The sequence below is a fragment of the Acanthochromis polyacanthus genome, chromosome 9 (assembly GCF_021347895.1).
Source record: "Acanthochromis polyacanthus isolate Apoly-LR-REF ecotype Palm Island chromosome 9, KAUST_Apoly_ChrSc, whole genome shotgun sequence".
Classification (NCBI taxonomy): Eukaryota; Metazoa; Chordata; class Actinopteri; family Pomacentridae; genus Acanthochromis; species Acanthochromis polyacanthus.
The window spans coordinates 8,695,279-8,717,831 of NC_067121.1; the positions used below are offsets into that span (position 1 = coordinate 8,695,279).

At 39.1% G+C, this 22,553-nt stretch overlaps 1 protein-coding gene across 12 annotated transcripts in view; it reads right to left on the bottom strand.

The window, feature by feature from the left end:
- The window catches only part of LOC110972179 (zinc finger protein ZFP2-like), a 158,708-nt gene extending 137,057 nt beyond the window's left edge, over positions 1-21,651 (bottom strand). For 2 of the 12 annotated variants that reach the window (XM_051953089.1, XM_051953094.1), the window contains exon 1: positions 14,812-15,130. In XM_051953089.1, coding sequence (XP_051809049.1) covers positions 14,812-14,983 — 172 coding nt within the window. In that variant the 5' untranslated portion in view covers positions 14,984-15,130. Of the gene's footprint in view, positions 1-289; positions 626-8,686; positions 9,085-9,271; positions 11,207-11,626; positions 11,960-14,811; positions 15,131-15,742; positions 17,487-17,905; positions 18,239-21,374 lie in introns of those variants that run through there. The other 10 variants (XM_051953074.1, XM_051953073.1, XM_051953061.1 and 7 more) reach the window with 10 other exon arrangements.
- Positions 21,652-22,553: the final 902 nt, after the last annotated feature.

Consider the following 22,553-nt stretch of genomic DNA (forward strand, 5'->3'; position numbering starts at 1 on the left):
AGAAGACATGAAGTCCTCTCTCATTCTTCCTCACATTGGCTCATCCTGAACAGCAATATAAAGTCATGCACCTCTGTGGAAACAGCACAGCCATGACTAGAAGAAGAGAAAGTTATGAAATGACATTTCTGCAGAATGGTACAGTTCTGGCATAAACAAAAATAAATGTCAACAAGATAAAACAGCAGAATTTCTGTCTGAAAATAAATGTAACTCAGAGCTCTAATTAGGATCTTACATTTGTCACATTCCGTTGTTAGTTCATTAAGACAATCACAGTTTTACATACCAATTCTGTGTAACATTATTCGTGGTTTCCAGATGGCATCCAGCAGCCTGGGCTCATAATCAATCTCTTCATCCAACTGGCTGAGTGGTTTATCAGATATCAGAAATATTTCTCTGAATATTTCTCTTGGACAGTTGGATTCACACTGAACCAGTGAGTTAGCCTCTTTAATCAGTACAAGATGCTCTCCCTCCCCACTGGTGCACAGTTCCTCCTGCTCCTCGTTCTTCTGTGGAGCACCTGGATCATCCTGGTCCACACTGGAGTTCTTCTCCTGGTTGCAGAGACTTTGCTCAGCAAGAACATTCTCCTCCTGGACATGTTGCTGCAGAAGGTCTGGAAGACAAAATGACAAAAGTAAAAACTTGTTAAAGGGGAACTTCGATTTTTTTTCAACCTGGGGTCTGTTTTCATATGTCATTTCATACATGTGAGTGATAGAGAAATTAATTTTCGACATAGCTCCAGTATTTAGCCAGGCAGGCAGCTTCGCAGCTCAGCTAGCAGCTCAGCTAGCGAAAAGTATGGGGCAACTTGCCCCCCGCGTCAAAGTCCGCCCTAACGTGCTTTTTTCCCCCACACTGGCTGGCTCGTATAGTCTCAACGAGTGTCCCACAACATACTAGAGATGAGAAGCGAATGAAAACCTCCACATTACCTGGCGATCGCTATTTGTTGTGGTCTGTGTCCAAATCTCAGGACGCTAGAAAGCAAATCTCGTTCTGAAATTGCGTGATAGCTTGTGAAATCGCGCGACAGCTCGGTTTTGGTGCGAGCTATCTCGTGAATGCCAAATGCCGTGCATCGGAATGATGGAACAAGACGAATAAATTTATGGGAGATCAGCACTTGATTTAAGGCCGAGAGGTCCGGTGGCCAAAATGACATTTTTTGGCCACCAACATACACACGTGGACAAAATTGTTGGTTCCCCTCAGTTAAAGAAGGAAAAACCCACAATTCTCACTGAAATCACTTGAAACTCACAAAAGTAACAATAAATAAAAATTTATTGAAAATTAAATAATCAAAATCAGCCATCACTTTTGAATTGTTGATTAACATAATTATTTAAAAAAACAAACTAATGAAATAGGGCTGGACAAAAATGATGGTACCCATAACTTAATATTTTGTTGCACAACCTTTTGAGGCAATCACTGCAATTAAATGATTTCTGTATTTGTCAATGAGCGTTCTGCAGCTGTCAACAGGTATTTTGGCCCACTCCTCATGAGCAAACAGCTCCAGTTGTCTCAGGTTTGATGGGTGTCTTCTCCAAATGGCATGTTTCAGCTCCTTCCACATATGTTCAATGGGATTCAGATCTGGGCTCATAGAAGGCCACTTTAGAATAGTCCAACGCTTTTCTCTCAGCCATTCTTGGGTGTTTATGGCTGTGTGTTTTGGATCGTTGTCCTGTTGGAAGACCCGTGACCTGCGACTGAGACCAAGCTTTCTGACACTGGGCAGCACATTTCTCTCCAGAATGCCTTGATAGTCTTCAGATTTCATCGTACCTTGCACACTTTCAAGACACCCTGTGCCAGATGCAGCAAAGCAGCCCCAAAACATTACTGAGCCTCCTCCATGTTTCACCGTAGGGACAGTGTTCTTTTCTTCGTATGCTTGGTTTTTGAGTCTATGAACATAGAGTTGATGTGCCTTACCAAAAAGCTCCAGTTTGGTCTCATCTGTCCAAAGGACATTCTCCCAGAAGCTTTGTGGCTTGTCAACATGCATTTTTGCAAATTCCAGTCTGGCTTTTTTATGAGTTTTTTTCAGCAGTGGTGTCCTCCTTGGTCGTCTCCCATGAAGTCCACTTTGGCTCAAACAACGACGAATGGTGCGATCTGACACTGATGGACCTTGACCTTGGAGTTCACCTTTAATTTCTTTGGAGGTTGCTCTGGGCTCTTTGGATACAATTCGAACGATCCGTCTCTTCAATTTGTCATCAATTTTCCTCTTGCGGCCACGTCCAGGGAGGTTGGCTACTGTCCCGTGGGTCTTGAACTTCTGAATAATATGAGCCACTGTTGTCACAGGAACTTCAAGCTGTTTAGAGATGGTCTTATAGCCTTTACCTTTAAGATGTTTGTCTATCATTTTTTTTCGGATGTCCTGGGACAATTCTCTCCTTCGCTTTCTGTTGTCCATGTTCAGTGTGGTACACACCTTTTCACCAAACAGCAGGGTGACTACTTGTCTCCCTTTAAATAGGCAGACTGACTGATTATGAGTTTGGAAACACCTGTGATGTCAATGAAATGACACACCTGAGTTAATCATGTCACTCTGGTCAAATAGTTTTCAATCTTTTATAGAGGTACCATCATTTTTGTCCAGGCCTGTTTCATTAGTTTGTTTTTTTAAATAATTATGTTAATCAACAATTCAAAAGTAATGGCTGTTTTTGATTATTTAATTTTCAATAAATTTTTATTTATTGTTACTTTTGTGAGTTTCAAGTGATTTCAGTGAGAATTGTGGGTTTTTCCTTCTTTAACTGAGGGGTACCAACAATTTTGTCCACGTGTGTATGTTAATTTAGACATTTTTAGGAGCCAAAATCAACTTTTAGTGGCCAAAAAAATTTAATCCTACTTTTTGCATCCTTTGTGCGTAATAATTTGTCTGTGTGTCACATGGAGATGTTTAGTGCATTTTATGTGCCCTTGGGCCTCTGTCATCCTCTGTAGCATGCCTGTTGGAACTTAACATAGCTGCATGATGAGTGGTAGTATTGCAGTGCTTGGTGCTGGGTGTAGTTCTGTTACTGTTAAGAATAGACCAAAATTGGAAAATGCCTGTTGTATTTGCTTCCTGCTAATTGCTTGCACTCTTTTTTCTGCACATTCCATTGTTTTTTAGAAATTATATTTTATTTTTCAGCACTGCAATGCATTCTACACAATAGCCACATGGTCCTTAGCCAGGCAATCTCAGGAGGACCTGGGCCTGTACTAAGTACTGTACAGGAGTAAGTTCAAGAATTACTTGTGAATTCTTGATCTTACTGGCTCCATCAGGAGATGCACTAACATCCAGATTATTATGAAATCAAAGACAACACAGTACTTTGTCACACTCTTCACAGTTGAGTAGACTATCTAATAACACGTATTCATGCTACACAAATGAGCTCAAATCAGGGCTATTATTAGATCTATCAGATGCTGTATTCTAACCCACCAATTACTGCAGTAAGTCTGTTTTCTTTCTTTGTAACAGGCTGTTGCTTGGAACACTAGATTCATAACATCGAATTTTAAACAAAAAATTGTCTCAGATTAGTTATTTCACCGGTAAGCAGCTGTGTAATACACAGGATGATGCAGAGAGCTGGTTAGATCATGGGTAGAAGCCAGACACCGAGCTGATGGGGTTCCACCCGTCTTTTAGGCGTTTATTTCACTCTAGCTATGACAACCTGCTAACTATATTATTCCTTATATACATCTTACCTGTGAAAAGTAATCCCACGAGCTCTTGTTTCCTTACAGCGCTCATCAGAGCATCCATAGGCTGAACAGAAGTCCGGAATCTTTAAATAACTATGCTGGAGTCAGAGGGAGATGGTGTGTAGCTTAAGTGTTGAGTGGCAAAACAGCATTGTAAAAAATATCTGAGCACCTAGTATAGTAGCTACACGTGTGACGTTTCTAAAAATCAAACAGTTTGGCAATCGGTTCAAAATTCAGCGAATAATTCCACTTTGAGATTCAGCAGTACCTCTTGCCTCCGTAGATGTCTATGTACCGCTGCCTCCGCTGGTCCCGTTCCGAGATGGCGGCGCTGCAGGAACGTCTCTCGACAGCCTATGAGGCGTCTACGTATGTTGACCGAGCGCCGGGAATCATGGGAGGTTAATGACATCATACAAAATGACTGTCCCCATGAAGAAAACATAGGCGGTTCAGCTCGGTGATTTTTGGCTAAAACTTGGATTTGGATCAAAAATCAAAATATTTTGGCCCCTAACCAGGGTGGTTTTTGTCATTTTTGGTCGCCAAAATCGGTTTTTAGTCGCAAATCGCGACCTGGCGACCGTCTAAATCGAGCGCTGGAGATGGTGATGCTGCCACGAAACGTCGTAGATCGAGAATGTCGTTAACCGAGGACCTCCTGTATAACTTTGGGCTGAGCACTAATTAATTGGTCACCACAATCCAACTGTAAATATTTAGCAATAATGCAAGTCAGTTGTGACAGTTCCGACTATAGTAATCGTATAAATGAAATTATTTATAATCAAGGTGTTCACCTGCCCACAAAACATCTCCAAAAAGTAGCTACATCCTCAGTTTATGAGGATTTAGTAGCAAGTAGGGGTGTAATGTTACACGTATTCGTACCAAGCTGGTCGGTACAGGCCCGTTCGGTTAGGACTATTAAGAATGTACAGAATTGTTTTCATTGCAAAACCTAAAACTTCGTAGTGCCCACGGGATCACTTCGGTTTCCCAGTGAAGTACGAAAAAGCAGAAAAACAAGTGGACAAGACGAAAGCCGTATGCCGACACCATGAAGCGGTCCTCAACTATGCATCAAGCAACACGTCAAATTTAAACACACATTAAAGCACCATCCAAGTGTAACTATCCCCGCTGCTAGGAACAAACAGCGAACTGTACAAACGATGCTCCCAACATCATTTCATCAAACCCTGCCGAGCAATTCAGAACGGGCTAAAGCAATAACCAAGTCCATTGGTGTTTTCATAGCAGCAGATCTATGGCCATACTCCTTTATGATGAAGGACAGCTTATGTTAACTTTACATTATTGCTGTGCTCTTTGCTATAGATATATGATTATATTGTGTTTATTTTTAGCCGACGAGTATAGTTATGCTGGTAAACAAGAGCCGAACTAAATAGTGTTTTTTTTAAAAAAAACAATTACATTCAAATATATTTCCTATTTTAGGTGATAGAGCCCTGTTATGAAGTTCCTTCTCATCCACACTTCAGCCAGAAAGTCAGACCAGGTTTTTATTTTTATTTTTTCATTTTTCCCCTTAAAGCTGCTGTCCGGAGTTTGAATCGCAGCGTCTCCCAAAACACTGTTGGTCCCACCCTCTGTCCCTCTGATTTCGCACCTTCATTTGTTCACGCCCGCAGTACATGAGAGGAGTGCCCGGAGTGCTGCAGCATCTTGTCTGTTTTGCTGTTTTCCCCTCTTCTACACACGTGGACAAAATTGTTGGTACCCCTCAGTTAAAGAAGGAAAAACCCACAATTCTCACTGAAATCACTTGAAACTCACAAAAGTAACAATAAATAAAAATTTATTGAAAATTAAATAATCAAAAACAGCCATTACTTTTGAATTGTTGATTAACATAATTATTTTAAAAAACAAACTAATGAAACAGGCCTGGACAAAAATGATGGTACCTCTATAAAAGATTGAAAACTATTTGACCAGAGTGACATGATTAACTCAGGTGTGTCATTTAATTGACATCACAGGTGTTTCCAAACTCATAATCAGTCAGTCTGCCTATTTAAAGGGAGACAAGTAGTCACCCTGCTGTTTGGTGAAAAGGTGTGTACCACACTGAACATGGACAACAGAAAGCGAAGGAGAGAATTGTCCCAGGACATCCGAAAAAAAATGATAGACAAACATCTTAAAGGTAAAGGCTATAAGACCATCTCTAAACAGCTTGAAGTTCCTGTGACAACAGTGGCTCATATTATTCAGAAGTTCAAGACCCACGGGACAGTAGCCAACCTCCCTGGACGTGGCCGCAAGAGGAAAATTGATGACAAATTGAAGAGACGGATCGTTCGAATTGTATCCAAAGAGCCCAGAGCAACCTCCAAAGAAATTAAAGGTGAACTCCAAGGCCAAGGTACATCAGTGTCAGATCGCACCATTCGTCGTTGTTTGAGCCAAAGTGGACTTCATGGGAGACGACCAAGGAGGACACCACTGCTGAAAAAAACTCATAAAAAAGCCAGACTGGAATTTGCAAAAATGCATGTTGACAAGCCACAAAGCTTCTGGGAGAATGTCCTTTGGACAGATGAGACCAAACTGGAGCTTTTTGGTAAGGCACATCAACTCTATGTTCATAGACTCAAAAACCAAGCATACGAAGAAAAGAACACTGTCCCTACGGTGAAACATGGAGGAGGCTCAGTAATGTTTTGGGGCTGCTTTGCTGCATCTGGCACAGGGTGTCTTGAAAGTGTGCAAGGTACGATGAAATCTGAAGACTATCAAGGCATTCTGGAGAGAAATGTGCTGCCCAGTGTCAGAAAGCTTGGTCTCAGTCGCAGGTCATGGGTCTTCCAACAGGACAACGATCCAAAACACACAGCCAAAAACACCCAAGAATGGCTGAGAGAAAAGCGTTGGACTATTCTAAAGTGGCCTTCTATGAGCCCAGATCTGAATCCCATTGAACATATGTGGAAGGAGCTGAAACATGCCATTTGGAGAAGACACCCATCAAACCTGAGACAACTGGAGCTGTTTGCTCATGAGGAGTGGGCCAAAATACCTGTTGACAGCTGCAGAACGCTCATTGACAAATACAGAAATCGTTTAATTGCAGTGATTGCCTCAAAAGGTTGTGCAACAAAATATTAAGTTATGGGTACCATCATTTTTGTCCAGCCCTATTTCATTAGTTTGTTTTTTTAAATAATTATGTTAATCAACAATTCAAAAGTGATGGCTGATTTTGATTATTTAATTTTCAATAAATTTTTATTTATTGTTACTTTTGTGAGTTTCAAGTGATTTCAGTGAGAATTGTGGGTTTTTCCTTCTTTAACTGAGGGGTACCAACAATTTTGTCCACGTGTGTACATTTAGTACATTTAGTAAATAATTAAGGAATTACGTTAGAATGCTGTATTGAGTCTAACTTGTCCTAATACCAAAATAACATGAATCTGCTAGGACGAACGAGTAAAGTTTCAATATGTGATTACACTCGTGTATCCCTCTCGATGACGTTGTTTATCAAACTTAGTGCATTTACGCGTGTATATGTGTTACATTGTTTATTTATTTCTATCTAGAGTTCAGAATTGCATGACTCCTCTGACGAAGAGTATGTCCCGGACGCCCCAACATCTTCCTCCAGAGGTCGGGCATCTAAACGAAGCCGTCAGGCGGGCTATGGAGGCCGTGGTCGGGGAGCGACGCGAGCACCCCGAGTCAAAAAACGTCCTGCAGTCTCTTGGCCTGACAAGCCGTGGGATTGGTAACTTTTCTGGAAGTTGCTGAGCCCTGATGCTGTCTCCTCCACAAGCAAAACAAATGTGCGCGCGGTTGCGTAGTGCGTAGCTCGCCCACCTCTGCATGGGCTTGCTTGCTGTGCGCGTAACCGTTGATTGACAGCATGACAAAGCTGAAGCTCGAACTTGATTGGTCGGCAGTGACCGGGGCTTTTTGGAATAACATGGGGGTCTATGAGAGGAAGGCGGAGCTCAGGAATAAATTTTCATATCGCGTTATACTAACTTTATATTATAGTATCGAACTAGACTAACACAATTAAGCTTTGTTAAAAAATGATACATAAATTGAAAACAAACGGAAACTCCGGACAGCAGCTTTAACTGAGAACTGAATCGAACCGTGACTTCCGTACCAAAATATGTAACGAAACATGATTTTTGTGTACCGTTACACCCCAAGTAGCAAATCAATGTAATATTATGCTGATAATTTTCTTGTTCTTTCTGAAGGTTGAGGTATCCATCTGTCTCTGGGTTATCCTGTGATGAACCGCCTCCAACCAAATATTGTCTGGGACAGGATCTCGGCCTTGCAACTGTATAATTATCTATTCACTTATTCAACTGCTGTACTCTGCTGTAAACTGTTTTAATACAACTATAGCTCATCTTATACCATGCCACACTTAAATTACATTCAATTTAGAGTGTACGATGTTCTTGATATATCACACACTGGTCAAATACTAAGAATAACTGACCAGTTGGTACAAATAATTGATCAGCTAGAACGTCCAAGTTAGTACATAGTAATGTATTTGCCAGTGTGTCAGAGTGAATGAGTTGGATTTGACGTGGAGGACGAGAAAAGCTAAAATGGAGACATAGATAGAAAAGTCTGAAAGAAAAGGACTTTCTGTACATTTCATGTGTATTTAATCACCATATATCATACATGGATGAAGGAAAACGTGGCTTTCACACTTCAGTAGGATAATTATTTATATTCTGCCACCAAAGTAGGTGAGTTGATGTTTGCCTGATTTCTTTTGGATTATTATGAACCCTGAAATTTAAAGACCACCATGGAGTCGGTAGAGAAATGTGAAACTTATCCTGCTTTTCATCGACGCAAACCGCTACTCCTCACTTTACTTCTATCAGCTCATTCAGACCATCATACTTCTACAAACCTGTTGTGTGGAACTTTATCTCTGATTTCCAGATGTTATCCAGCAGTCTGCGCTGACGATCGATCTCCTCCTCGTACTGGACGATGGTTTTCTCAAACTCCGTGAATATTTCTTCAGCAGCAGCAGTTAGTCGCTCGTTGATCAACTCTCTCAGATTCTGGACTGAGCTCATCTTCAAATAATGAAATATTAATCTGAGACACGACAGAACAACCTTCTGTAAAAACTTCTACCCATCAGTTGACGTTAGCAGTGGTCTGACTAGCAAACATGAGCAACCGTTTCACTTCACTTCCGCCGGATGGTTTCGTTTTCAATTCCTCCGTCTTCAAAATAAAATGTTTCTTTTTAATAGCAGCTGGTTGGAGTCGAGTTAAAAAAAAAAACAACAATAATAATAGCAATTAAAATTATTCAAAATACAAAACCTCAAAAGAGATAAAAAAAAGAGAAAATCTAAGTAGTAATATTGTCGTACAGGTGACAGTATGCAGACTCAAATAATAATCTACTATAAAATGGACATGTTTGTATGATATAGTCAAATAAACCATGTAATTGTGTTCCAACAGTAGCAAACTAATGGAGAGTATTGGCTCTATTTTATTTTTTTTAAAAAGTCCAAAAATCATTGAAATACTGACAAGACTCTTGAAATACAGTGACTGTTCATGATGCTGATTTTTGCTTCACATTAAGAAAACAAAAAATTAAGAACTTAAAACAAACCCAAGAACAACCAACAAAAACAAATAAATAAATATTCCAATAAAAGAACAGAGTGAAATGAGAGAGACTGCATAAAGCAAAAGTAAAAATACCAAATTACATCAATACTCCATTAACAGGAACATCTTCACCAAAACCTAACTAAAGTAGCACTAAGTATTAAAAGCAACATGCATATCAAATATTAAAATTATACGGTCAGAAAATGGACTCTGTCAGTGTTTTACTCATGTTATTTTTTTTTTTTTTTTAAAAGATCCACCAATTTACATTCACATGAATTTAACACGAGTTCACATGAGTAATTAAATAAAAATTACATTCACATGTGGACTCATGTTCACCACATTACATCAGACCAACATCATCCCTTTCCACTTGGCTCTTGCAGAAATTGATAACCAACATTAAATTAATGATTTGGTCTTTCCTCAGAAGAATGACGTCTCCAGTTGTCTTTCTTACGTGAATGCAATATGCTTCTTTAAAAGTCATCATGCATTGGACAGTTTGACACATTTTAAAAGATCCATGTGTCACAGTTTGACAAACTCACAGAATCAACAAAACTTTTACTCTGAACGATGTGAATGAATGCGTGTATTTATGAGCTTTGTTCCCACTGTTGTTCTAGGACTACAGCTTTTCATCTGTGAGTTTTCATATGGCGAGTCTTTTGAGTATTTTGACTGAAAGTTTTCCCACATCTTTCACAAGAAAACGGCTTCTCACCTGTGTGAGTTCTCATGTGGCGAGTCAGCTTACCACGGTCACTAAAATTTTTCCCACAAGTTTCACAAGAATACGGCCTCTCACCCGTGTGAGATCTCATGTGGACATACAGATTACTACATTTACTGAAACTTTTCCCACATCTTTCACAAAAATATGGCCTCTCACCTGTGTGCTTTCTCATGTGGGCAGTAAGAGTACTTTTTTGACTGAAACGTTTCTCACATCTTTCACAAGAAAATGGCCTCTCACCTGTGTGAGTTCTCATGTGGTCTCTCAGATGACAAATGTTGCTGAAACGTCTCCCACAGGTTTCACAAGAAAACCGTTTGTCGCCTTTGTCAGTTATCCCATGGACTTTCCGGAGAGACCGTGAATTACATTTTTTTCTGCACGCATTGTCAGCATGTGGTTTTACACTGTTGTGAATTTGATCATTTTTCTTCATTTGGTACTTATTCTGAAAGGTTTTTCCACGAACATCACATTTTAAAGACTTTCTTCCTGTGGCTGTATCACAGTGACTTCCTGACAATGAAGACTTGTCTACATTGTTACTGTGACTGCTCTCTCTGTTATGACTCTTCTTTGCCTTCAGCGCTGCATTTCTAGTTGACCTTGAGTCTACATGCTTGCTTCCCTCCTCATGTGGACTCTCAGCTACTGTTGAATTGGAAGAGAGGAGTTGCTCGCTGTTTGGTTCTAGTTCACTGTGGTCACTATCCTTATCAGCTGAAGTCAATAGAAAGGTATCAATAGCTTGATTCAGTACAATCTGCTCTTTCTGCTGATTGATACAGAGTTCCTCTGGTTCCTCTGTAATCTGTGAAGGTTCTGGGTCTTTCTGGTCCAGGCTGATGCAGAATTCATTCTGTTCCTCTTTAATCTGTGGAGTTTCTGGGCCTCTCTGGTCCAGGCAAGAGCTGAATTTGTCGTCTTCCTCTTGAATCTCTGGAGGCGTTGGGTCCTCCTGATCCAGACTAAACTTCTTCTCCTGGTTACAGAGCTGCTGATTAGAAAGACCATTCCTCTCTTTCCAGACATCTTGATGTGGGTGGTCTGAGTGGTAGGGAGCATGAAAAAAGTTATTAACATGATGATTAGGAAAGAAACATCTGAGAGAAGACATGAAGTCCTCTCACATTCTTCCTCACATTGGCTCATCCTGAACAGCAATATAAAGTCATGCACCTCTGTGGAAACAGCACAGCCATGACTAGAAGAAGAGAAAGTTATGAAATTATATTTCTGCAGAATGGCACAGTTATGGCATAAACAAAAAAAAACCCAAATGAAAGCAAAACAATGGCAGAAGCGTTGATGTATCCAAGAAACAGCAAGGTGGCAAATAAATGTCAACAAGTAAAGATGCAACAGCATTTTCTGTCTGAAAATAAATGGAACTCAGAACTCTAATTAGGATCTTACATTCATCACATTCCGTTGTTAGTTCATTAAGACAATCATAGTTTTACATACCAATTCTGTGTAATATTATTCGTGGTTTCCAGATGGCATCCACCAGCCTGGGCTCATAATCAATCTCTTCATGCAACTGGCGGAGTGGTTTATCAGAGACTCCAAATATTTCTCTGGATATTTCTGCACAGTTGGATTTACACTGAACCAGTGAGTTAGCCTCTTGAATCAGTGCAAGATGCTCTCCCTCCCCACTGGTGCACAGTTCCTCCTGCTCCTCGTTCTTCTGTGGAGCATCTGGATCATCCTGGTCCACACTGGAGTTCTTCTCCTGGTTGCAGAGACTCTGCTCAGCAAGAACATTCTCCTCCTGGACATGTTGCTGCAGAAGGTCTGGAGGGCAAAATGACAAAAGTAAAAACTTGTTAAAGGTGATGATAGGTGATGCACATCTGAGCGAATAACCCTCTGAAACCCAAGCACTGTCTGGGTAGATTTTGCTGCTGTCACATATTTCCTCATTGGGAATGTCTTCTGAGCAGTATGAATAGAATAGAGAATAGAAGAGAATATGCTTTATTAGTCCCACAAGAGGAAATTTGCAATGTCACAGTAGCACAGTGACGGTAAGAAAAATGAAGAAAGCACAAGTATAAATTAAAGACGTAAGTTATATACACTATATATGCAATATCAATTTGAAAAACTTAAGAAAACAAGGACACCAACAACACAAATTTAATAATATATACAGAAATGAATACCACATTTGGCACATGGCGCAGTTTGGACATAAATTACTATTAAAATAGCTTCACTTTTCACTTCACATTGTTTTGCAGTCATGCTGCACTGATGTCACTGAACTGATATGTTTTATTTTGCTGTCAGTGTCTTTGTCATTTCCTGTCTTCTCTATGTAAACACAGTCTGCATGTCATCTGAAGACTTTTTTGAAGAATTTTTGTTACTTCACTTTTGCTCTGTTGTACTTAAGAGTACTGAATTTTTAATTTATGATGGATCTGGAGCAAACAATCTGGTTTTGGTGCATTTTTAATGATCCATGTAGAATAGAATCATTTCGATGAAATGTGTCACAGAACTGATGGAACATTGAAAATCCACTGATTCATTCAATTTCCTTGGTTTCTGTTGATTGCTTCTTGTTGTAAACTGCTATTACATGGAGTTCTCGACTTGTGTCGGAACACCATTCTTACGGCAGAACATACTGTAACACGATTTTCACTTAAGTCGGAACTTAAATATGTACATAGGTACCTATGCCACTCAACTATGCAAACATAGGGGTAAAATCATAATCTCAGATATAAAAACAATGTACAGTTCGCTCCGCTTCCCAACTTGTTCCTGTGCCAAATTTGTTTTAACATCGCAAACGCCGTGCATCGGAATGATGGAACAAGACGAATACATTTATGGGAGATGGTGATGCTGCCATGAAACGTCGTAGATCGAGAATGTCGTTAACCGAGGACCTCCTCTATAACTTTGGGCTGAGCACTAATTAATTGGTCACCACAATCCAACTGTAAATAATTAGCAATAATGCAAGTCAGTTGTGACAGTTCCGACTATAGTAATCATATAAATGAAATTACTCATAATCGAGGTATTCACCTGCCCACAAAACATCTCCAAAAAGTAGCTACATCCTCAGTTTATGAGGATTTAGTAGCAAGTAGGGGTGTAATGTTACACGTATTCGTACCAAACCGTTCGGTACAGGCCCGTTCGGTTAGGACTATTAAGAATGTACAGAATTGTTTTCATTGCAAAACCTAAAACTTCGTAGTGCCCACGGGATCACTTCGGTTTCCCAGTGAAGTACGAAAAACTAGAAAAACAAGCGGACAAGACGAAAGCCGTATGCCGACACCGTGAAGCGGTCCTCAACTATGCATCAAGCAACACGTCAAATTTAAACACACATTTGAAAAAGCACCATCCAAGTGTAACTATCCCCGCTGCTAGGAACAAACAGCGAACTGTACAAACGATGCTCCCAACATCATTTCATCAAACCCTGTCTAGCAATTCAGAACGGGCTAAAGCAATAACCAAGTCCATTGGTGTTTTCATAGCAGCAGATCTATGGCCATACTCCTTTGTTGAGAACAGAGGTTTTACACTTATGATGAAGGACAGCTTATGTTAACTTTACATTATTGCTGTGCTCTTTGCTATAGATATATGATTATATTGTGTGTTTTTTTTTTAGCCTACGAGTATAGTTATGCTGGTAAACAAGAGCCTAACTAAATAGTGGTTTTTAAAAAAAAGCAATTACATTCAAACATATGTCCTATTTTAGGTGATAGAGCCCCGTTATGAAGTTCCTTCTCATCCACACTTCAGCCAGAAAGTCAGACCAGCTTTTTATTTTTATTTTTTCATTTTTCCCCTTAACTAAGAACTAAACCGAACTGTGACTTCCGTCCCAAAATATGTAACGAAACATGATTTTTGTGTACCGTTACACCCCAAGTAGCAAATCAATGTAATATTATGCTGATAATTTTCTTGTTCTTTCTGAAGGTTGAGGTATCCATCTGTCTCTGGGTTATCCTGTGATGAACCGCCTCCAACCAAATATTGTCTGGGACAGGATCTTGGCCCTGCAACTGTATAATTATCTATTCACTTATTCAACTGCTGTACTCTGCTGTAAACTGTTTTAATACAACAACAGCTCATCTTATACCATGCCACACTAAAATTACATTCAATTTAGAGTGTACGATATTTTTGATACATCACACACTGGTGAAATACGAAGAATAACTGACCAGTTGGTACAAATAATTGATCAGCTAGAACGTCCAAGTTAGTACATAGTAATATATTTGCCAGTGTGTCAGAGTGAATGAGTTGGATTTGACGTGGAGGACGAGAAAAGCTAAAATGGAGACATAGATAGAAAAGTCTGAAAGAAAAAGACTTTCTGTGCATTTCATGTGTATTTAATCACCATATATTATACATGGATGAAGGAAAACATGGCTTTCACACTTCATTAGGATAATTATTTATATTCTGCCACCAAAGTAGGTGAGTTGATGTTTGCCTGATTTCTTTGGGATTATTATGAACCCTGAAATTTAAAGACCACCATGGAGTCGGTAGAGAAATGTGAACGGTATCCTGCTTTTCATCGACGCAAACCGCAACTCCTCACTTTACTTCTATCAGCTCATTCAGACCATCACAGTTCCACAAACCTGTTGTGTGGAACTTTATCTCTGATTTCCAGATGTTATCCAGCAGTCTGCGCTGACGATCGATCTCCTCCTCGTACTGGACGATGGTTTTCTCAAACTCCGTGAATATTTCTTCAGCAGCAGCAGTTAGTCGCTCGTTGATCAACTCTCTCAGATTCTGGACTGAGCTCATCTTCAAATAATGAAATATTAATCTGAGACACGACAGAACAACCTTCTGTAAAAACTTCTACCCATCAGTTGACGTTAGCAGTGGTCTGACTAGCAAACATGAGCAACCGTTTCACTTCACTTCCGCCGGATGTTTTCGTTTTCAATTTCTCCGTCTTCAAAATAAAATGTTTCTTTTTAATAGCAGCTGGTTGAAGTCGAGTTTAAAACAAACAAACAACAATAACAATAACAATTAAAATTATTCAAAATACAAAACCTCAAGAGATAAAAAAGAGAAAATCTAAGTAGTAATATTGTCGTACAGGTGACAGTATGCAGACTCAAATAATAATTGACTATAAAATGGACATGTTTGTATGATATAGTCAAATAAACCATGTAATTGTGTTCCAACAGTAGCAAACTAATGGAGAGTATTGGCTCTATTTTATTTTTTTTAAAAGTTAAAAATCATTGAAATACTTACAAGACTCTTGAAATACAGTGACTGTTCATGATGCTGATTTTGTTTCACATTAAGAAAATAAAAACTTAAGAACTTAAAACAAACCCAAGAACAACCAACAAAAACAAATAAATAAATATTCCAATAAAAGAACAAAGTGAAATGAGAGAGACTGCATAAAGCAAAAGTAAAAATACCAAATTACATCAATACTCCATTAACAGGAACATCTTCACCAAAACCTAACTAAAGTTGCACTAAGTATTAAAAGCAACATGCATATCAAATATTAAAACTAATACGGTCAGAAAATGGACTCTGTCAGTGTTTTATTCATTTTTTTTTTTTAAAGATCCACTCATTTACATTCACATGAATTTAACATGAGTTCACATGAGTAATTAAATAAAAAAATACATTCACATGTGGACGCATGTTCACCACATTACATCAGACCAACATCATCCCTTTCCACTTGGCTCTTGCAGAAATTGATAACCAACATTAAATTAATGATTTGGTCTTTCCTCAGAAGAATGACGTCTCCAGTTGTCTTTCTTACGTGAATGCAATATGCTTCTTTAAAAGTCATCATGCATTGGACAGTTTGACACATTTTAAAAGATCCATGTGTCACAGTTTGACAAACTCACAGAATCAACAAAACTTGTACTCTGAACGATGTGAATGAATGCGTGTATTTATGAGCTTTGTTCCCACTGTTGTTCCAGGACTACAGCTTTTCATCTGTGATTTTTCATGTGGCGAGTCAGATGAGAACTTTGACTGAAAGTTTTCCCACATCTTTCACAAGAATACGGCCTCTCACCTGTGTGAGTTCTCATGTGCCGAGTCAGCTTACTGCTATCACTAAAATTTTTCCCACATGTTTCACAAGAAAATGGCTTCTCACCTGTGTGACTTCTCATGTGGACTGTCAGATTACTACGTTTAATGAAACTTTTCAAACATCTTTCACAAGAAAACGGCTTCTCACCTGTGTGAGTTCTCATGTGGAGAGTCAGATGAGAACTTGAAATAAAAGTTTTTTTACATCTTTCACAAGAAAACGGCTTCTCACCCGTGTGAGATCTCATGTGGACATACAGATTACTACATTTACTGAAACTTTTCCCACATCTTTCACAAAAATATGGCCTCTCACCTGTGTGCTTTCTCATGTGGGCAGTAAGAGTACTTTTTTGACTGAAACGTTTCTCACATCTTTCACAAGAAAATGGCCTCTCACCTGTGTGAGTTCTCATGTGGTCTCTCAGATGACAAATGTTGCTGAAACGTTTCCCACAGGTTTCACAAGAAAACCGTTTGTCGCCTTTGTCAGTTATCCCATGGACTTTCCGGAGAGACCGTGAATTACATTTTTTTCTGCACGCACTGTCAGCATGTGGTTTTACACTGTTGTGGATTTGGTGATGTCTCTTCATTTGGTACTTATTCTGAAAGGTTTTTCCACGAACATCACATTTTAAAGACTTTCTTCCTGTGTCTGTATCACAGTGACTTCCTGACAATGAAGACTTGTCTACATTGTTACTGTGACTGCTCTCTCTGTTATGACTCTTCTTTGCCTTCAGCGCTGCATTTCTAGTTGACCCTGAGTCTACATGCTTAGTTCTCTCCTCATGTGGACTCTCAGCTACTGTTGAATTGGAAGAGAGGAGTTGCTCGCTGTTTGGTTCTAGTTCACTGTGGTCACCGTCTTTATCAGCTGAAGTCAATAGAAAGGCATCAATAGCTTGATTCAGTACAATCTGCTCTTTCTGCTGATTGATACAGAGTTCCTCTGGTTCCTCTGTAATCTGTGAAGGTTCTGGGTCTTTCTGGTCCAGGCTGCTGCAGAATTCATTCTGTTCCTCTTTAATCTGTGGAGTTTCTGGGCCTCTCTGGTCCAGGCAAGAGCTGAATTTGTCGTCTTCCTCTTGAATCTCTGGAGGCGTTGGGTCCTCCGGCTCCAGACTAAACTTCTTCTCCTGGTTACAGAGCTGCTGATTAGAAAGACCATTCCTCTCTTTCCAGACATCTTGATGTGGGTGGTCTGAGTGGTAGGGAGGATGAAAAAAGTTATTAACATGATGATAAGGAAAGAAACATCTGAGAGAAGGCATGAAGTCCTCTCACATTCTTCCTCACATTGGCTCATCCTGAACAGCAATATAAAGTCATGCACCTCTGTGGAAACAGCACAGCCATGACTAGAAGAAGAGAAAGTTATGAAATGACATTTCTGCAGAATGGCACAGTTATGGCATAAACAAAAAAAACCCAAATGAAAGCAAAACAATGGCAGAAGCGTTGATGTATCCAAGAAACAGCAAGGTGGCAAATAAATGTCAACAAGTAAAGATGCAACAGCATTTTCTGTCTGAAAATAAATGGAACTCAGAACTCTAATTAGGATCTTACATTCATCACATTCCGTTGTTAGTTCATTAAGACAATCATAGTTTTACATACCAATTCTGTGTAATATTATTCGTGGTTTCCAGATGGCATCCACCAGCCTGGGCTCATAATCAATCTCTTCATGCAACTGGCGGAGTGGTTTATCAGAGACTCCAAATATTTCTCTGGATATTTCTGCACAGTTGGATTTACACTGAACCAGTGAGTTAGCCTCTTGAATCAGTGCAAGATGCTCTCCCTCCCCACTGGTGCACAGTTCCTCCTGCTCCTCGTTCTTCTGTGGAGCATCTGGATCATCCTGGTCCACACTGGAGTTCTTCTCCTGGTTGCAGAGACTCTGCTCAGCAAGAACATTCTCCTCCTGGACATGTTGCTGCAGAAGGTCTGGAGGGCAAAATGACAAAAGTAAAAGCTTGTTAAAGGTGATGATAGGTGATGCACATCTGAGCGAATAACCCTCTGAAACCCAAGCACTGTCTGGGTAGATTTTGCTGCTGTCACATATTTCCTCATTGGGAATGTCTTCTGAGCAGTATGAATAGAATAGAGAATAGAATAGAATATGCTTTATTAGTCCCACAAGAGGAAATTTGCAATGTCACAGTAGCACAGTGACAGTAAGAAAAATGAAGAAAGCACAAGCATACATTAAAGACGTAAGATATATACACTATATATGCAATATCAATTTGAAAAACTTAAGAAAACAAGGACACCAACAACACAAATTTAATACTATATACAGAAATGAATACCACATTTGGCACATGGCACAGTTTGGACATAAATTACTATTAAAATAGCTTCACTTCAGGGCCGGCCGCTGGAATAAACACTCTATGCCGTTGTTTATAGCCACATCCACTAGAGGGGGCCACACCACAATAAGTGTGTGATTCGCATTTTGTCCCTGTCTGGGATACATTTTTTAAAAAATAAATATTTGCTGTTAATCATGTGCATGTGTGTTTTAACCAAATTACAAGCTGTGCACGTGATTTGGTAGTTGCCCTGTGCATGTTTTGGGGCCACAAAAAAAATCTTGCTTAGGGCCACCAAAGTCCGAGGGCCGGCCCTGCTTCACTTCACATTGTTTTGCAGTCATGCTGCACTGATGTCACTGAACTGATATGTTTTATTTTGCCGTCAGTGTCTTTGTCATTTCCTGTCTTCTCTATGTAAACACAGTCTGCATGTCATCTGAAGACTTTTTTGAAGAATTTTTGTTACTTCACTTTTGCTCTGTTGTACTTAAGAGTACTGAATTTTTAATTTATGATGGATCTGGAGCAAACAATCTGGTTTTGGTGCATTTTTAATGATCCATGTAGAATAGAATCATTTCGATGAAATGTGTCACAGAACTGATGGAACATTGAAAATCCACTGATTCATTCAGTTTCCTTGGTTTCTGTTGATTGCTTCTTGTTGTAAACTGCTATTACATGGAGTTCTCGACTTGTGTCGGAACACCATTCTTACGGCAGAACATACTGTAACACGATTTTCACTTAAGTCGGAACTTAAATATGTACATAGGTACCTATGCCACTCAACTATGCAAACATAGGAGTAAAATTATAATCTAAGATATAAAAACAATGTACAGTTCGCTCCGCTTCCCAACTTGTTCCTGTGCCAAATTTGTTTTAACATCGCAAACGCCGTGCATCGGAATGATGGAACAAGACGAATACATTTATGGGAGATGGTGATGCTGCCACGAAACGTCGTAGATCGAGAATGTCGTTAACCGAGGACCTCCTGTATAACTTTGGGCTGAGCACTAATTAATTGGTCACCACAATCCAACTGTAAATAATTAGCAATAATGCAAGTCAGTTGTGACAGTTCCGACTATAGTAATCATATAAATGAAATTACTCATAATCGAGGTATTCACCTGCCCACAAAACATCTCCAAAAAGTAGCTACATCCTCAGTTTATGAGGATTTAGTAGCAAGTAGGGGTGTAATGTTACACGTATTCGTACCAAACCGTTCGGTACAGGCCCGTTCGGTTAGGACTATTAAGAATGTACAGAATTGTTTTCATTGCAAAACCTAAAACTTCGTAGTGCCCACGGGATCACTTCGGTTTCCCAGTGAAGTACGAAAAACTAGAAAAACAAGCGGACAAGACGAAAGCCGTATGCCGACACCGTGAAGCGGTCCTCAACTATGCATCAAGCAACACGTCAAATTTAAACACACATTTGAAAAAGCACCATCCAAGTGTAACTATCCCCGCTGCTAGGAACAAACAGCGAACTGTACAAACGATGCTCCCAACATCATTTCATCAAACCCTGTCTAGCAATTCAGAACGGGCTAAAGCAATAACCAAGTCCATTGGTGTTTTCATAGCAGCAGATCTATGGCCATACTCCTTTGTTGAGAACAGAGGTTTTCAACTTATGATGAAGGACAGCTTATGCTAACTTTACATTATTGCTGTGCTCTTTGCTATAGATATATGATTATATTGTGGTTTTTTTTTTTAGCCTACGAGTATAGTTATGCTGGTAAACAAGAGTGTAACTAAATAGTGTTTTTTTTTTTAAAAAAGCAATTACATTAAAATATATTTCCTATTTTAGGTGATAGAGCCCCGTTATGAAGTTCCTTCTCATCCACACTTCAGCCAGAAAGTCAGACCAGCTTTTCTATCAGCAGGTTTTTTAAAAAAATTCTTTTCATTTTTCCCCTTAACTGAGAACAGAACCGAACCGTCACTTCCGTACCAAAATATGTACCGAAACATGATTTTTGTGTACCGTTACAACCCAAGTAGCAAATCAATGTAATATTATGCTGATAATTTTCTTGTTCTTTCTGAAGGTTGAGGTATCCATCTGTCTCTGGGTTGTCCTGTGATGAACCGTCACAGGATCTCGGCCCTGCAACTGTATAAGTATCTATTCACTTATTCAACTGCTGTACTCTGCTGTAAACTGTTTTAATACAACTATAGCTCATCTTATACCATGCCACACTTAAATTACATTCAATTTAGAGTGTACGATATTCTTGATATATCACACACTGGTCAAATACTAAGAATAACTGACCAGTTGGTACAAATAATTGATCAATTATTACACATTTTTGATCAGCTCGAACATCCCAAGTTAGTACATAGTAATATATTTGTCAAAGTGAATGAGTTGGGTTTGACATGGAGGACGAGAAAAGCTAAAATGATGGAGACAAAGATAGAAAAGTCAGAAAGAAAAAGACTTTCTGTGCATTTCATGTGTATTTAATCACCATATATTATACATGGATGAAGGAAAACGTGGTTTTCACACTTCATTAGCATAATTATTTATATTCTGTCACCAAAGTAGGTGAGTTGATGTTTGCTTGATTTCTTTGGGATTATTATGAACCCTGAAATTTAAACACCACCGTGGAGTCGGTAGAGAAATGTGAACGGTATCCTGCTTTTCATCCACACAAACCGCAACTCCTCAATTTACTTCTATCAGCTCATTCAGACCATCACAGTTCCACAAACCTGTTGTTTGGATCTTTATCTCTGCTTTCCACGTGTTATCCAGCAGTCTGCGGTGACGATCGATCTCCTCCTCGTACTGGACGATGGTTTTCTCAAACTCCGTGAATATTTCTTCAGCAGCAGCAGTTAGTCGCTCGTTGATCAACTCTCTCAGATTCTGGACTGAACTCATCTTTAAGTGATAAAATACTAATCTGAGAAACGACAAAACAACCGTCTGTGAAACACATCAGTAGACATTAGCAGTAGCTTGGCTTCACTTCCGCCTGACGTTGTCTGTTTCTTTTGCGTGTTTTTTTTTTTTTTTTTACTTCCCCCGCTTTCAAATTAAGATGTTCTTTTTTGATGGGTAGTTGAAGTCAAGTTTTTATTAGTAGTAATAATGATAATAATGACAACTGTGATAACAATAATAATAATAATAATAACAATGTCATCAGTATATCCCAAGGAAGCTCATCTCTTCTGGAGTAAGTAAGAACATTCTCCAGACATTCTATTACTCCTTCATAGAGAGTACCATCACCTTCTCCATCATCTGCTGGTTCTACTCCATCAGCCTCCAGAACAGAAACCACCTGCAGAGGACTGTCACTGTCTGCTCAAAAATAAACAAAAATTACACCTCACCACCACCACCGCCACACATGGACTTAAACATGGACTTCTGTTAACTGTGTCATTTTGCACTCTTTAATTTATATTCTTGTGTCATTCTAATTGCCATATTGCACCAACTTTTCATTCATATTTGCACTAGTATGTTACTAAGCTGCATTTTTTTTGTCTTATTTCTCTCTTTTTAATTTTTATTACTTATTTTAGATTTTTACATATATTTATCCCTATTTCTTATTATGTCATTGTTGCACTGACTGCTCTACGTGCCTTTTTAATTGCCCCCTGGGAATAAATAAAGTTTTCTGAATCTGAACAACAACAACAACAATAATAATAACAATAATAATAATGAAAAGAATTATTCAAAATACAAAACCTCAAAAGAGATACAAAAAATAAATGACTATGTAATATATACATACAAACTACAATCACATGCTGTAAAGTTACTCAGTACATTTACTGCTGTGGACATTTCAATGCATTTTTAAACTGCTTATCTGTCAATTTCACTACATTTTAGAGGAAATTATTGTACACTGACAGTCATTAAAAACT